This window comes from Poromitra crassiceps (assembly GCF_964638095.1).
Source record: "Poromitra crassiceps genome assembly, chromosome: 13".
NCBI lineage: Eukaryota > Metazoa > Chordata > Actinopteri > Beryciformes > Melamphaidae > Poromitra > Poromitra crassiceps.
Window position 1 is genome coordinate 4,367,987 of NC_139644.1, and position 16,957 is coordinate 4,384,943.

At 47.6% G+C, this 16,957-nt stretch overlaps 2 protein-coding genes across 2 annotated transcripts in view; both read right to left on the minus strand.

The window, feature by feature from the left end:
• Nucleotides 1-627, minus strand: part of dus1l (dihydrouridine synthase 1-like) — a 35,391-nt gene extending 34,764 nt beyond the window's left edge. The window contains exon 1 of the mRNA XM_083648734.1: nucleotides 580-627. The gene's annotated coding sequence lies outside the window, so the exon portion shown is untranslated. The remainder of the gene's footprint in view (nucleotides 1-579) is intronic.
• Nucleotides 628-2,527: 1,900 nt separating this feature from the next.
• LOC310787453 (casein kinase I-like) overlaps nucleotides 2,528-16,957 on the minus strand; it is a 26,144-nt gene continuing 11,714 nt past the window's right edge. The window contains exons 2-9 of the mRNA XM_083648878.1: nucleotides 16,293-16,403; nucleotides 15,986-16,134; nucleotides 12,731-12,959; nucleotides 11,000-11,170; nucleotides 7,532-7,680; nucleotides 6,915-7,059; nucleotides 6,660-6,766; nucleotides 2,528-3,913 (exon numbers count right to left, since the gene is read on the minus strand). Of these exons, the coding sequence (XP_083505004.1) occupies nucleotides 3,863-3,913; nucleotides 6,660-6,766; nucleotides 6,915-7,059; nucleotides 7,532-7,680; nucleotides 11,000-11,170; nucleotides 12,731-12,959; nucleotides 15,986-16,134; nucleotides 16,293-16,403 (1,112 nt within the window). The 3' untranslated portion in view covers nucleotides 2,528-3,862. The remainder of the gene's footprint in view (nucleotides 3,914-6,659; nucleotides 6,767-6,914; nucleotides 7,060-7,531; nucleotides 7,681-10,999; nucleotides 11,171-12,730; nucleotides 12,960-15,985; nucleotides 16,135-16,292; nucleotides 16,404-16,957) is intronic.

The window sequence follows — 16,957 nt, forward strand, 5'->3', positions numbered from 1 at the left end:
TATTGTAAAGTAACGTATTACTTTCAAAATGAAAGTAATATGTAGTATATTACATTTTGAAAGTAACTTGCCCAACACTGAGTAGTGGACAAAGATGCATTATAACAATCACATCACTGCAATGGCTTCAGCTTCAACTATTTGCCTAGCCTCGACGCGATACCTACACCAGCTGAGGTAACGTTACACCAGCTGAGGTAACGTTATAAGTGCTCCTCTTTCCACCCCCTGGCACACACCAGCTAGCTAACATTCATTATCGACGTGGACCTGGTTAGCTTAATTTACATTTGCATACAACGACATGACTATGCATTTTAATCCAACGTTCGAGTCCCCATCGTATGGCTCAAATAGTTACTACTAACTGTACATACAATAGATCTTTACTGTCTGCTAGCACACCTAGCTCCTGTAGCCCAGCCAGTGACATGGAGCACATGATCCACCGCAGCAGGCTGCCATTCTAAAGCAAACATGTGAGTGATGTTTGTCTGTGTCACACCATGCTGTGTTGACACCTTTCCGTCTGTGTTTAATACATATATAAATATATAGGCTGTTGCTGAGAATATTCACCTGTATCACTGGCTTAATGCAGGGAATCCCTGCCGCAGCAGTTTCCACGTAGGTGTAACAGTCAAATAATACCGATGGGAAACAAGTATCGGAACTCTTCTTCTTCTTCTTCTATCAGATTTCCGGCAGTGTAAACGCTTCTGGGCGTATTACTGCCCTCCGCAGGACAAGGGTTTAAACTAACTCAAACACTTCATCATATTCTCCGATACAGCTCTGAATCACGCAAAAACTGCAAAACTGGTTTGTGTATCAGAACTCATAAACTAGGCACAGGCTTTTCCCAGTTCCCCTTTGCTGGGAGAGTCTGGCAAGAGAGACTAGGCACAGGCAAAGTGCGGTCCGGAGTTTGATGAACACACCTTATTTTGTCGGGGTCATCCCTATGTTCCCCGTTCTTAACGGGGTCCACCCGCTATGCCGACCACCTGCTATGCCGACCACCCGCAATGCCGACCTTAGGTTTAGGCGTGGGGGTGGGAGAGGTTAGGTTTTGGGTTAGGGTCTGGGGGAGGTTAGGTTTAGGCATGGCATGGGGGGAGGTTAGGTTTGGCGTGGGGGCTGGGAGAGGTTAGGTTTTGGGTTAGGGTCTGGGGGAGGTTAGGTTTAGGCATGGGGGGAGGTTAAGTTTGGCGTGGGGGCTGGGAGAGGTTAGCTCCACCGACACGCTGCACGCCGCCTCGCTCAGCTGGTTCTGCTTGTGGGCTATCGGCATTGCGACCTGTCGGCACATAGACGCGGCACCGTTTTTAACACTCTCCGTAACATTTGGGGTGTCTATCCGCTATGCCGACCACCCGCAATGCCGACCTTAGGTTTAGGCGTGAGGGGTGGGAGAGGTTAGGTTTTGGGTTAGGGTCTGGGGGAGGTTAGGAAGGGTTCTATGTTCCCCGGTCCCACAAAAACGGGGAACATAGGACCCTGGGAATATAGGACCCGGGGAACATACTGTAGGTACGCTCCCCTTTTTAAAGTTTTGTCTCAGGGAGGGTCCACTGTTATTAATTTGAGTCCAGAGAAGGGTCATACAAATTTGAATGGATAAAATATATTTATTTGATCTATTTATTATTTATTTTTGCATTTCAGAATTCAGCAACTATACCCAACAACACCCCTCCTGGCCAAACATTTTGGTATGACCCGGTGTATCATTCTCGTGGGGGGAAAACGTGAAAAGACTCACAGTCGTCCTAGGCTAGTCTACAAGCAAGCAGGGAGAGAGGGAGAGAAACACTGTGGCAATGGGACCCCAAATTCATTTATAATAAACACTGGCTATCAACACACATGATAATACCGACATATTGTCAGTTTCGATGCATGAGGTAAGCATGTCAGGTTTGTCTAATTAATGCTCATCACTCAATGTAGGGAAATAAGGAGAAGGGTCCAGCTCCAGCTGGAGCACGATCCGGTCTGCAACGAAGGCCCCCGAAACAGGATCCCCACCGCAGAACGGATCGGGCCGTTCCTGCCCGGCGGAGGGACTCGTGAGGCGGTGCGGGCGCCTGGACGCGGTGCCTGTCTGGTCGTTCGGGGTGGCGGCCATTTGCTTAGCAGGGCGGCGTGGGGGTGTCGGAGGGGCGGGAGGTGTGTGTCAGGGGCCTGTGAGGGGGGGTCGGAGGGGAGGTGTCACCTCTGTGCCTCCGGTCCCTCCCCACAGACCAGCCTCACCACCCCACAGACCAGCCTCACCACCCCACAGACCAGCCTCACCACCCCCCGCCACGCCACCCCGAATGACCAGACAGGCAACCCATCCAGGCACCCGCCCCGCCTCACAAGTCCCTCCGTCGGGCAGGAACAGTCCACCAGCCTGATCCGGTCCGCAACGAAGGCCCCCGAAACAGGATCCCCACCGCAGAATTAACCCTTAATTTACGTTATCCAATGATTTCATGAGTCGTCCAGCCTGTCAAATCAATAAATACAATCCCCAGCCAATACAAGCACTTAATTTATTTACACAACTTTAAAATACAGTGGCATTACAAATGAGGGACACAAGTCTTAAAAGGTGTGTGTGTGTGTGTGGGGGGGGGGGGGGGGGGGGTGGGTGGGATGAGATTTCCCATTCCCATTCAAAATGAATCCAAACAGAGAGATGCATTGTGGGACGTCAGTAAAGCCTCTCCTCCGCACAGTGAAAAAGATGAAATAACCGAGAGATAAGAAAAAAGCAAAGTGAGGGTGAAAGCAGACATGAAAAGATTGAAGAAACAACAATGAATTAGCCCATGTAAAGTCAGCTTGCATTCACCCTAACCATCAGCATGGAGACAAACCAGTCCATTATTTTAGAGAGAGACAGAGTTCCATCGCTCCACTTAGAGCTTCTAGAAACCTGACGAGGAGATACTGTAAGACATGTTCCCAACTTCCGGGTTCCAACAGACCAGAGGAAAACTCCTCCTCGCTGACAAATCTGCCTCGGAAAACAGGACATTAAAAGACTTGTCCCGTTTAAAGAGCGACAAGAGCATGGGAAGTCTTCGCTGGACATTTAAACAAACAAAAACCCAGACAAATATTGACTTGTGGGACTTGAGAGTGTAGACACGGTCCTGTTGCCTCACGTGTCTGCTTGCTCATGATGATCCTTTATTTAAAACAATAAAAATAAAAAGAATAAAAATCCCAGCCAGCGGTCTTGACGTTCTCCACGTTAAAAGCCAGACAGCCTGTGAAGGGGGCCGATGGAGCTGCTGTGAAGGGACTTTGAATCTGCTCACGGATAAAAACAAGTCAAAACAGAAGAAAAATTAAATTAAATAAGAACAATTAAGACGGCAGAGAAAGTGTCTCCGTGGGACAGAGGGTCACTCAGAGGGGCAGAGAGCACCACCAAACTCTGCCTAGTGGTTGTTGTAGTCCTTTCAGAGTCCTGTGTGTGTGTGTGTGTGTGTGTGTGTGTGTGTGTGTGTGTGTGCTGCTGCAGGCCGTGTGTGTGTGTGTGTGTTGTGTGCTGCTGCAGGCCGTGTGTGTGTGTGTGTGTGTGTGTGTTGTGTGCTGCTGCAGGCCGTGTGTGTGTGTGTGTTGTGTGCTGCTGCAGGCCGTGTGTGTGTGTGTGTGTGTTGTGTGCTGCTGCAGGCCGTGTGTGTGTGTGTGTGTTGTGTGCTGCTGCAGGCCGTGTGTGTGTGTGTGTGTGTGTGTGTGTATGTGTGTGTGGATTGTGTGCTGCTGCAGGCCGTGTGTGTGTGTGTGTGTGTGTGTGTGTGTGTGTGTGTGTGCATTGTGTGCTGCTGCAGGCCGTGTGTGTTGAGGTGTCCATGGGACGGTTTCACCGCGGGGCAGCGGACTGGAGGCCGCTGGGCGTGACCCGGGACAGAGCCTGAGAGAGAGAGAGAGAGACAGAGACAGAGAGATAGACAGAGAGACAGAGACAGAGAGAGAGACAGAGAGAGAGACAGAGACAGAGAGAGACAGAGAGACAGAGAGAGAGAGAGAGTTAGAAAATGTACGCACAGTCGCACACACACATCCTCTTGCTTTCAGCTGCTATACAGTACAGCAGTGGTTCTCTGGTGTAGCCTCAGGACCCACTATTTTCCTTGTCATGAAGTCGCGACCCAAATTTCAGATTTTTTTTAAACCACTCACAAAAAATAGCGCATTAACTCATTGAGTGCCAGCCACTTTTGGAGAACGGACGCTCCCAGTGCCAGAGTTTCAGAGCGTTTTCAGTGATTTCTCGAGGCCCACAGAATATTGTGTGATATTACTATGTAAACACCGAACACGCCCAAAGAACGATGAGACTCTTCTATCATCAGCAAAAAAAAGTTTATTGATATCATTTTCCGTTCTTTAGTTATCAGCCGGAGAAGATAGGTTGATTTCAGCAAAAACAGTCGTTTCCATCTAGAAGCTGAGATATTGAGCCTTTTGTGAAATGAAGCATTTCAAGCAAATCACTGACTCTGAAGCTAATATTTTCTGACCTGAAACATCTGAACAGTAATTTCCTTCAATAAACAGCACCCCCACCCCCCCTCAACTCCAAACTCCTCCTCCGTGGGAGTGTCTCTGGTGGCTCTGCTCGCTCTGCTGGCTGCTGCGTGTGTCAGGCGAGTCTCTGCTGCCTGCTATGGCAGGCTCTGCTGCTTGCGGATCCACGTTCGGATGGCGGCCGCTCGTCGGGGGAGTCTGGATGGGGCTCGCTGAGTTCGTCTGCTTTTCTGGGGTTTCGGTTGTGAGCTGGGATGAAGCTGCGTCCAATTCTAGGCTTTCTGCTGCGCGTTTCAAAGTGCCTGCACCCAGAGTCTATTTTCGGAGCGCTCCGCGCCTTGTGCGCCGGCTCCCAGCGCGACACTGAAAAGCCAAACCATTCTCATGAGAATGGTTTGGCTTTGGTTTTATTTTCTGGCAGCTAATCGTGTGGAGAAACTATGCAGCAGAGACAGAGAGGCTCATTTGTGGGAGCAGATTGGCTGCTGCAGGCACAGCTAACGTTATGCTTCATGCATATCGATGCATACCGATGCGATTTCCGTTTCCCCATGACTTCTTCTCTCTTTTTTCCTCGCCTTTCTCTAATCTGGAGAGCACTGTCGCCACCTAATGGGTCCTACCTAAAGGCTATATGCTTTTTAGTTAAACTGGTCATAACTTGTAATTAAACTGGGGCCATGCTAATCCAGTTTCAATCATCTGAATTGAACTAAAATTAAATATGAAATGAAAAGGCAGACTTCTCTTGAATTACAGGCAGAGCATATGCTTCAGCTTGTTAAACAAGTAAAACTGGTCAGGCTAATCCAGTTTCAATAATCTGAATTTAAGTCAAATGAAATATGAAATAAAAACGCTACTTCCTGGTATGGCTCGTGTGCCCTTCAAAATAAAAGCGTCCCCCCCCCCCCCCCCCCCCCAATGTCCGCGACCCAATGAAAACGGCGCCGCGACCCACCTTTGGGTCGCGACCCACCAGTTGAGAAACGCTGCAGTACAGGACAGGCAGGCCACCTCATAACGAGGGATGCAGGACAGTACAGGACAGGCAGGCCACCTCCTAACGAGGGATGCAGGATGATACAGTACAGGACAGGCAGGCCACCTCCTAACGAGGGATGCAGGATGATACAGTACAGGACAGGCAGGCCACCTCCTAACGAGGGATGCAGGATGATACAGTACAGGACAGGCAGGCCACCTCCTAACGAGGGATGCAGGATGATACAGTACAGGACAGGCAGGCCACCTCCTAACGAGGGATGCAGGATGATACAGTACAGGACAGGCAGGCCACCTCCTAACGAGGGATGCAGGATGATACAGTACAGGACAGGCAGGCCACCTCCTAACGAGGGATGCAGGATGATATCGGCATCGGCCTGAAACAACCATTTCTGCTGACATGACAAGCTGATAAAATGACGCTTTAATTATGCCCAAATGCTCCATGACTAAATATGCTTCAATGAATTTAATTGAATGATTGACTTTTGTCTCAGGGAAAGCATGATCTTACATAACCTATAGGCCCTTTTAGACTGGCCAAAATTAGCCGATAGAGTGACCCTACAAGTGAGGTGGGTTTTTACGCCACAGCGATGTAAATCTTAGCGGTGGTCCAACGCGTGATTTTGCGACCTTGCTTCTCGTCCTCCTGAGTTGCCGCCCCTTTTCCAGCGTGAGTCAGTAGAGATTCTGTGATTCCCACATGTTCAAATACATGCACCAAGTAGTTATATAACTACTGTTGTATTGGTTGCCTTGCACGTTAAAAATAAATAAATAAATGAATAAATAAATGTATATATATATATATATATACATACATACATACATATATACATATATATATAGTATTCGAATATATTATGTTTTGATATGTTTTGTTTAGAGGGAATATTCAAATATGATTTTGGGCCAATTTGACAGGCCTAACATAGAGTATGCTAAAGTGTTAGCATGGAGCCCACTATCACTTAACATAGTGTACTGTATGCCCAAGTGTCAGTTATTTTAACAATTATTCTCCTTTAGACTAACTACAGCAGAGCCTCTGTTGACTGTGTGTGTGTGTGTGTGTGTGTGTGTGTGTGTGTGTGTGTGTGTGTGTGTGTGTGTGTTACCTGTGAGGACATGCGGGAGTCCTGCCGTCCTGTTAGGTCAGAGGAAGAGATGTTGACGGGCGCTCCACGATGAAGACGCATGCTCACCTTCCTCTCCCTCTCCATACCTGAGAGAGGAGAGGGGGGGGGAACCATATCAGACACAAATTATTATTCAAGGTACAGTATTTTACATACAGGCAGTTTGTGAGTATATAGTACACAGGTCATGGTGTGTGTGTGTGTGTGTGTGTGTGTGTGTGTGTGTGTGCTGACCTGTGTGTGAGGTGGGGGTGAGTGGGGAGGGGGCCGGACTGTCCTGAGCGGGGGCCCTGGTCCCCCTCAGCACAGGAGTCCTGCTCTGCCTCAGCTGAGCCTCACGATCCCGTCGCTCCTGAACACCCTCTGCTCCTTTAGCACCCTGCACACACACACGCACACGCACACACACGCACACAAACACAAACACACGCACACACGAGCGCGCACACACACGCACACACACACACACACACACGCACACACACGCGCACACACACACGCACACACACAAACACACGCACACACAAACACAAACACACGCACATGCGAGCGCACACACACACACACACACACACACGTCATAAGGAGAAGTGCTCACGAACACGGATTTCAACACATTTGTGAGCAAAAAGTGAGAGAAGCCTCTGTGTGTGCGTGTGTGTGTGTGTGTGTGTGTGTGTGCGTGCGTGCGTGTGTGTGAGAGCCTCTGTGTGCAGAGCAAAAGTCTTAGAGCTTTTATTTCAACTTGTGAAAAATGGGATCAAAAACAAGTGTTGTGTTTATATATTTGTACATGATATATATTTTGTGTGTGTGAACTGAATCCTCTTCAAATCAAACGAAGCACTTACAAACTTGAGCATGTTCCAGTCGAACACGTAGTCGTAGGAGAAGCCCTGGCGGTGGAAGAGGTTTCTGAAGAGCTGGCGGAGATACGAGTAGTCTGGCTTGTCGTCGAAGCGCAGCGAGCGGCAGAAGTTCAGGTAGGTGGCAAACTCCGCTGTTCAGAGGAAGAGAGGACAGGACTCAAACACCACAGAGGAAGAGAGGACAGGGCTCAAACACCACAGAGGAAGAGAGGACAGGGCTCAAACACCACAGAGGAAGAGAGGACAGGGCTCAAACATCACAGAGGAAGAGAGGACAGGGCTCAAACACCACAGAGGAAGAGAGGACAGGGCTCAAACACCACAGAGGAAGAGAGGACAGGGCTCAAACACCACAGAGGAAAAGAGGACAGGGCTCAAACACCACAGAGGAAGAGAGGACAGGGCTCAAACACCACAGAGGAAGAGAGGACAGGGCTCAAACACCACAGGTCTGTTGGGACTTGGCAGAGGAATGAATGAATGAAATGAAATACAAGTATTCCCCTAAAAAGTCCTCATCTACACATTTGAAACATGACTTCTATGCAGGATGAGTAGCGCTCAGTCTGTAAGCATCAGTGAGTCCAAAATGAAAAGCACACGTCACTCTGAGCTTTGAGTCATTACAGCCTGATCCCAATCCCTTTCCATTTAGAAACATGACTCAGAGAAGTCTTGCTCAGTAGATTAATTTAAAATACTGCAAATAAATAAATAAATAAATCTTAACAATTCATTCAGCGCAATGTCAAGTGTCATTTCCTTGATAGCAGTGCTGCCTGTTTTATAATCATCATCATCATCATCATCATCATCATCATCACAAGGTTTGAAGACTCAATAATGGAGGTGTTTTGCATTGTAGCTAATAGCAGAAAGGCTGTTGTTTACTGGGCAACAGGTATGAAGCAGGGTTTTCTGCTGGTTTTCACCAGCTCCAACCCCACAGCACTTCCTTTTTCTCAGCTTCTTCTTCTGTGTTTTATGGCAGTTGGCATCCTTAAATGTTGCATTACCGCCACCTACTGAATTGTATCATCTTCACAGCGCTAAGTCTGCTAACTATTTACAGTGTCCACTTTCTCAGCTGTTCAGGGGGATACACTGACATACCTCTATTTCTATTTGCTTATTTTTTGCTATGTAAATGTTTAAATGTAAAGATAGGCCTATGCGTGCAATAGTGTACTGATAGTCAGCTTACTCTGTAACATGTAGCTTTTATTAGCCTCTCAGGCTAGCTCCGGACCAGACGACAACGCTTCCTACTACCCAGCGTGAGCACGTCTTTCCGACAGGGGTGGTTGTTATGGCAACTATGAACAACAATAACAACTACTACAAGACATAAAGACAGAAATAGGCTACCTTGTTAATGTGTCTGTCGGAGACACGGCCTAACGTTAACATTTAATATGAGCCGAACATCAGCCTGCGCTCAGCTATGTATACAGGAAGTAAACCGGATATTCAGGTGGGTTGTGACCCTTTGTTATTGTTGTCAAGTTAAAACCGTCTATACTAGGGGTGGGACAAAATATCGATACTCACGGTATTGCGATATTTCCACTTGCGATACGTTATCGATACACTGGCACCAAGTATCGATATGTTTATTATTATTATTATTATTTTTTTTTTAATAAACAGGCTAAAATATTATGCTGTGCGTGGTAGTTGAAACATAGTTTCAAGTTGACGTTTATTTATGTTTGTAGTTGAAACAAAAACATAAATACTGTAGGCTACATGAATGGAAATGTTTGATCATTAACACATTCACTGCCAGCCGTTTTTTCAATACTGTAGGTAGGTTCTGCCAAGGTTTTTTTTTGAGGATTCTGGCTCATCTTTCAAGAGCCGAGGATTCTTTTCTGCTAAGATTTTGTGAACACAAATTATCTCAAAAGAACTAATAGAATGTGTGCTTTCTCTGTCTAAAAGAGTTACCGGTAGTTTGTAGAGTTAGTAGTTATGTAGGCATTAGCAGTAGAATACAGCATGGTTTCAGCGTCTGAAAATTTATTCTGAGATAAATGGCTTTTTGTGAAATTCGATAGAACAGTCACTTTAACCATTTATTTTTGGCGTAAGACGTCAGACATCTAAACAATAGTTTTGAACAGTAATTTCCTCCATAGCAGCAGGAAACCCCCCTCTCCTTCAAACTCCTCCCTCCGTGGGTGTGTCTCTGGTGGCTTTGCAGCGTTTGTCACAAGCGAGGCTCTGCCTGTCTGTGCTGCCTGGCTGCTGGCGGCTGCTCTTTGGGCGAGTCTGCATGAGTCGTTTCAGTTGTGAGCTCAGCTGGAATGAAGCTGCGTGCGATTGTGGGCTTTCTGCCGGTGTTTCAAAGTGTGTTGCACGCATAATCTATTATGCAAATTTGCAATCCCCCACCGCCAGCTCCCAGCGCGATAATGCGCGAAAGCGAAAGCGTTTTCGCCAATCCATTTTACAGTATGAGAATGGTTTCCTCGCGCGTTCCCCTGCAGTTTTGGCTCGGCTTTTTCTAGTCTGGAGAGCACTGTCGCCACTTAGTGGGTCGGTGGAATGGGTTGTACAAGTTCGGTGGCTCCCATATTTTTATAGGAGACGTCCCACCGTCAAATTTTTTTTTTTTTTTTTTTGACGAGTTCACTCGTCAACGACAGTCAACCGTTGGATTTTTTTGGACGAGTCAACTCGGCATTGGCAGTGAACGTGTTAATATCTACTTTTAGAAATTATATAGGTAGGTAGGTTATATAGGTTTTCTTGTTTTAATAATAATAATAAAAAGACTTAATGTGTAACTTTTCCTCCGTGGTATCGAAAATGGTATGAGTGAGTACGTGAACTCAGAGAGTTCATGTCAATTCTGCTAATACATAATACCTGCTTCTTGCCTTTTAGGGGTATTTTTTTCTCTTCAGTTACACAGATATCATGATGTATCGTAGGTTAAATTTCTTCCAATATATCGATTATCGCAGAATCGCTGTATCGTGATAATATCGTTATCGAAGGCCAAGTATCGTGACCATAACGTATCGTGAGTTACTCCACGATTCCCACCCCTAGTCTATACAATGTCGAGCTGGGTCAAAATAGTAGCCAGGGGTAGGGGGGGGGGGGGGGGGGGGGGGTGTCCAAACACCGGCAAGCAGGGAAACTAGAGTCCATCTCACCAAGCGACACCTCTGAATTACTGCAGGACCTGAATTTGGTGTGATGGGAAAACTCAGCACGGTTGAGGCGGTTGCTTGCCTCCACCGTGGTTGGCTTGTCTAGAACACGGTTTTGCAATATTGCGGTTTAGAAAGTAGCCGGCTGGAAATGTTTGAATTTCCGGGCATTTAGCTGCCAGCTGGTGCTTATGGAAAACCCTGAGATGCAGAAGATGTGTGGGGGTTAATATAAGCATCCTAAATCCTCCACATGGTTGAGAGCAGAGAGGAGGTGTGGACGTACATGGGTAGCCTTTGCAGAGGACCTCGATGGGCGTGGACATCTTTTTCTCGCTGATGCGTTCGTACTTCTGCCTCTTCGTGGCTGCCTTGAGACCCTGCCAGGGCAGAGAGCCCAGGTTGAAGTACATGAGGACGTAGCCCAGAGACTCCAGGTCGTCCCGTCTGGACTGCTCTGTAGGCCCAGGGAGAAGACAAACACGCTGTAAGGGTCTGAAGGATCATCATTCTGTCATTTTAGGAAATGTCTATGGAAAATAACATGGAGGATGAAATCCCTTCGTTCGTATGCCTAATCCGGAAGAGGGCCTAGCGGGCTTACCGATGCCCAGGTGTGTGTTAATTGAGACATGCGGGCTTACCGATGCCCAGGTGTGTGTTAATTGAGACATGCGGGCTTACCGATGCCCAGGTGTGTGTTAATTGAGACATGCGGGCTTACCGATGCCCAGGTGTGTTAATTGAGACATGCGGGCTTACCGATGCCCAGGTGTGTGTTAATTGAGACATGCGGGCTTACCGATGCCCAGGTGTGTGTTAATTGAGACATGCGGGCTTACCGATGCCCAGGTGTGTGTTAATTGAGACATGCGGGCTTACCGATGCCCAGGTGTGTGTTAATTGAGACATGCGGGCTTACCGATGCCCAGGTGTGTGTTAATTGAGACATGCGGGCTTACCGATGCCCAGGTGTGTTAATTGAGACATGCGGGCTTACCGATGCCCAGGTGTGTGTTAATTGAGACATGCGGGCTTACCGATGCCCAGGTGTGTGTTAATTGAGACATACGGGCTTACCGATGCCCAGGTGTGTGTTAATTGAGACATGCGGGCTTACCGATGCCCAGGTGTGTGTTAATTGAGACATGCGGGCTTACCGATGCCCAGGTGTGTGTTAATTGAGACATAGCGGGCTTACCGATGCCCAGGTGTGTGTTAATTGAGACATAGCGGGCTTACCGATGACCAGGTGTGTGTTAATTGAGACATAGCGGGCTTACCGATGCCCAGGTGTGTGTTAATTGAGGCGTAGCGGGCTTACCGATGCCCAGGTGTGTGTTAATTGAGGCCTAGCGGGCTTACCGATGCCCAGGTGTGTGTTAATTGAGACATGCGGGCTTACCGATGCCCAGGTGTGTGTTGATTGAGGCCTAGCAGGCTTACCGATGCCCAGGTGTGTGTTAATTGAGACATGCGGGCTTACCGATGCCCAGGTGTGTGTTGATTGAGGCCTAGCAGGCTTACCGATGCCCAGGTGTGTGTTGATTGAGGCCTAGCAGGCTTACCGATGCCCAGGTGTGTGTTAATTGAGACATAGCGGGCTTACCGATGCCCAGGTGTGTGTTAATTGAGACAGAGCGGGCTTACCGATGCCCAGGTGTGTGTTAATTGAGGCATAGCGGGCTTACCGATGCCCAGGTGTGTGTTAATTGAGGCCTAGCGGGCTTACCGATGCCCAGGTGTGTGTTAATTGAGACATGCGGGCTTACCGATGCCCAGGTGTGTGTTGATTGAGGCCTAGCAGGCTTACCGATGCCCAGGTGTGTGTTAATTGAGACATGCGGGCTTACCGATGCCCAGGTGTGTGTTGATTGAGGCCTAGCAGGCTTACCGATGCCCAGGTGTGTGTTGATTGAGGCCTAGCAGGCTTACCGATGCCCAGGTGTGTGTTGATGGAGGCGTAGCGGGCTTACCGATGCCCAGGTGTGTGTTAATTGAGACATAGCGGGCTTACCGATGCCCAGGTGTGTGTTGATGGAGGCATAGCGGGCGGTGCCGGTCAGGTTCTTGTTCTCGCGGTAGGGGATGTGCTGGTGCGTGCGCGCGTCACGGTACTTCTTGGCCAGGCCAAAGTCGATGATGTACACCAGGTTGCCCTTCTTGCCCAGCCCCATCAGGAAGTTGTCAGGCTTGACGTCTCGGTGGATGAAGTTCTTGGAGTGGATGTACTCAATGCGACTGATCTAGAGGGGGCAGGGGGGAGGGGCAGGGGGGAGGGCCAGGGGGGAGGGCCAGGGAAAAGAGAATGCGAGAGGAGTTAAACTTAAAGTCGAAGTGAACCGGAGGCGAATGCAATAGCTCCTAGAGTGTAAGAGACTGAAAACAAATTGAGAGGCGGACCATATACGTGTCGATGATTTGATTTGACAATTCTGTCGACTGGCTTTGGCATTGGTCAATCATGGCGTGTTCCACCCCCAAATCGAGTGGGATTCAGCATGTTGTCGTGCTTCGCGAGTGGGATCCGCGGAGTACCAGGCAGCCACTTGCTTCGTGCGGAGCGAGCGGACAATCCGATGCATGGGTGCTGCCCGCCTGCCTGAAATCTCCTAGGGGCGACCCCTGACTACCACGCTCTCAAGCGCACGCCTTTTACGCTATTTCTGTAAATATGATATTCCTGGAATGCGCGTTTTAACGAGCCAGTTACATTTCTTTACATTCTTAGAGATTATAGTTTTTGTTTTTTGTTCATGTTTCATGCAATTGGCCAAGTTAGTAGTTAGTTTATGGGATAGGAATTCTGCCAGATGACAGGAACTAGGCGCCATTTTCTACTTCATTTGGAAGAGAAAACTATCCTGAAATGAAGATTTGATTGACAGCTGCATGCCGTGATATGATTGGTTGAAATGGGGTAGAAATTTGATAGTACTAGGTGACGTCAGCAAACTGTAGATTAGTGTTATCAATGAAATCTTGAAAAATGAACTTTTGATGTGAAAAAGTGTGAAAAACTAAAGGAATTAGATTTTTGTGATTTTTTTTGCATACATTATTAACACGTTCACTGCCAACGACGTTGGTGTTGATACGTCAAAAAAAATCCAACGGTTGACTGCCAACGACGTGTTGATACGTCAAAAAAAAAAAAAAAAAAATTTGACGGTGGGACGTTGATCTAACCCTTTTACATCTCTTATATAAATATTGAAGCCACCGAACGTGTACAACCCATTCCACCGACCCACTAAGTGGCGACAGTGCTCTCCACACTAGAAAAAGCTGAGCCAAAACTGCAGGGGAACGCGCGAGGAAACCATTCTCTCATACTGTAAAATGGATTGGCGAAAACGCTTTCGCTTTCGCGCATTATCGCGCTGGGAGCTGGCGGTGGGGGATTGCAAATTTGCATAATAGATTATGCGTGCAACACACTTTGAAACACCCGCAGAAAGCCCACAATCGCACGCAGCTTCATTGCAGCTGAGCTCACAACCTAAACGACTCATGCAGACTCGCCCAAAGAGCAGCCGCCAGCAGCCAGGCAGCACAGACAGGCAGAGCCTCGCTTGTGACAAACGCTGCAAAGCCACCAGAGACACACCCACGGCGGGAGGAGTTTGAAGGAGAGGGGGGTTTCCTGCTGCTATGGAGGAAATTACTGTTCAAAACTATTGTTTAGATGTCTGACGTCTTACGCCAAAAATAAATGGTTAAAGTGACTGTTCTATCGAATTTCACAAAAAGCCATTTATCTCAGAATAAATTTTCAGACGCTGAAACCATGCTGTATTCAACTGCTAATGCTTACATAACTACTAACTCTACAAACTAACTCTTTTAGACAGAGAAAGCACACATTCTATTAGTTCTTTTGAGATATTGTGTGTTCACAAAATCCTAACAGAAAAGAATCCTCGGCTCTTGAAAGATGAGCCAGAATCCTCAAAAAAAAACCTTGGCAGAAGCTAACTACAGTATTGAAAAACGGCTGGCAGTGAATGTGTTAAATAGGTGCACTGCATACCCAGGTATTTGAACTAAAAGAAAAGAAAAGTGATTTTTGGGTTCAGCTCGACTTTAAACAATAAGCCCCAAGAAGCTGTGGGTTACAGTGATTTTACAACAGTTAAGAGGTGTTGTAAGGCTCACAGGGCTTACTTACCTGGTAAGGTTTGAGCAACAACACAAATGCAATATTGATAACAGGCACCAGACTAACTTTTGGTTAGTTGGTTGCTGAGTTTCCGTTGTCCGGTAATTGCCTGACTTTGACCAGTAAAATTCATTAAATTCCGACAAATTAAAATCTCCCAGACACCAAGTCCGGCTAATTATCTCCCGGCGCAATTAATTAATTGTAAACCACTATTAATGGAAAATCACTGAGCAAAGTCACTGGGTGTCGAGTATCCAGCTAACGTTGCTCTGCGATTTGTTTAAGTTGAAACCATAGCCAAACCGTAGCAGATAGCTGCTCTTCGATGGTCTAACATTAGCTAACAGACTGCATAGCCAGATTGTCAACAACACATTTGAGAGATCTTGAATTCCATATTGGGTAACATTATTCCCAGAATCTGCTTTAGTAATAATGTTAGCTAACTAACGTTAGCGATGTCATTGTCATGCCAGTCAGCTAACATTAGCCAGAACTCTTGTCTGCTACAGCTGTAGCCTTGTCTCCTGCGTACAAAACCACCGTCTGACACATTTTAATTCCATCTGTTTGTGAGTCTGGTCGGGGTGACACTATGCTGACAACCGGTTAGGGGGTTAGGGTTAGGGTTAGGGCGTTGGCATTAGGGTTAGGGGGTTAGGGTTAGGGTTAGGGCGTTGGCATTAGGGTTAGGGTTAGGGGGTTAGGGTTAGGGTTAGGGCGTTGGCATTAGGGTTAGGGGGTTAAGGTTAGGGTTAGGGCGTTGGCATTAGGGTTAGGGGGTTAGGGTTAGGGTTAGGGCGTTGGCATTAGGGTTAGGGTTAGGGGGTTAGGGTTAGGGGCCACTAAACGCATCGCACTAAAGGCATCGGATTAGCAGGCTGAGCAGCTCCACTGGAGTGGTTGGGGTTAGGCGCCTTGCTCAAGGGCACCTCAGTGGAGGTAATGAGGGAGGAGCAAGAGCTGCTTTTTCACTTTCCCCACCCAGATTTATCCTGCTGGATAGCTCGTATCCTTTTCCAGTTTGCCCCCTCTCTCTGGGCCAGTTATCCACTCCCCCTCACTCCCTCACTCCCCCTCCCCCCTCCTCCCTCACTGCCCCCTCACCATCTGGTCTGCGAGCAGCAGGGCTGTCTTGAGGCTGAACTTGCGTGAGCAGAAGTTGAACAGGTCCTCCAGGCTGGGCCCCAGAAGCTCCATCACCATCACGTTGTAGTCGCCCTCTGCCCCGCACCACAAGATGGTCGGGATGCCCACTGCAGCAGAACACACAGCACCAAGAGAAGAAGAAAGAGTTCAATCACTGTTGAGAAGGAACGTTTTGACAAATCAGAATAGTCATATATTAAAATGTGTTCGAGTTTTTGTGTGTGGTGTGTGTGTGTGTGTGTGTGTGTGTGTGTGTGTGCTGTACCTCCACCCTGCATCATCTTGTAGATCTTGCTCTCGATGTGGAGCTGTGGGTGCTTGGTCTTCACACATTCCAACTTGATGGCCACCTCCTCCCCAGCAGAGATATCAGTACCTACAGAGAGAGAGAGAGAGAGAGAGAGAGAACGATGCAGAGAGAGAGAGAGAGAGAGAGAGAGAGAGAGAACAATGCAGAGAGAGAGAGAGAGAGAGAAGGATGCAGAGAGAGAGGATGATAGGGGGGGTTAGCCAGTGCAGCTGGAATGTGAACACAACCTTGGGGTCACCCGACATTTCTAAAAAACAACCTAAACAAAAAACACCACATGCAATTTAAAACTGCTACTGAAGATGATTGGATCACTTGTGATCTTTTTTTGTTTTAGTTCTGAGTTTAAACTTCAAAGTGATCATCTCTAAGATTCCAGTTTTGTTCTCTTGGGTGACACCTATGGCGATGAGTGGTAATTGCAGGTGACGTCCAAACTGTTGCATTATAATGTCACGATATACTGCAAAGGCTTCCATCAATGGGCCATAGCCTCAATCATCATTGTGTTAAAGGGATCCGCCAACATTTGGAGAGTTTAGGCCATTAGTCATATTGTGGATATCAAAACTAGAATATTAGACATGGCTTTATTTGCAATCTGCGTGTCCTACAGACAG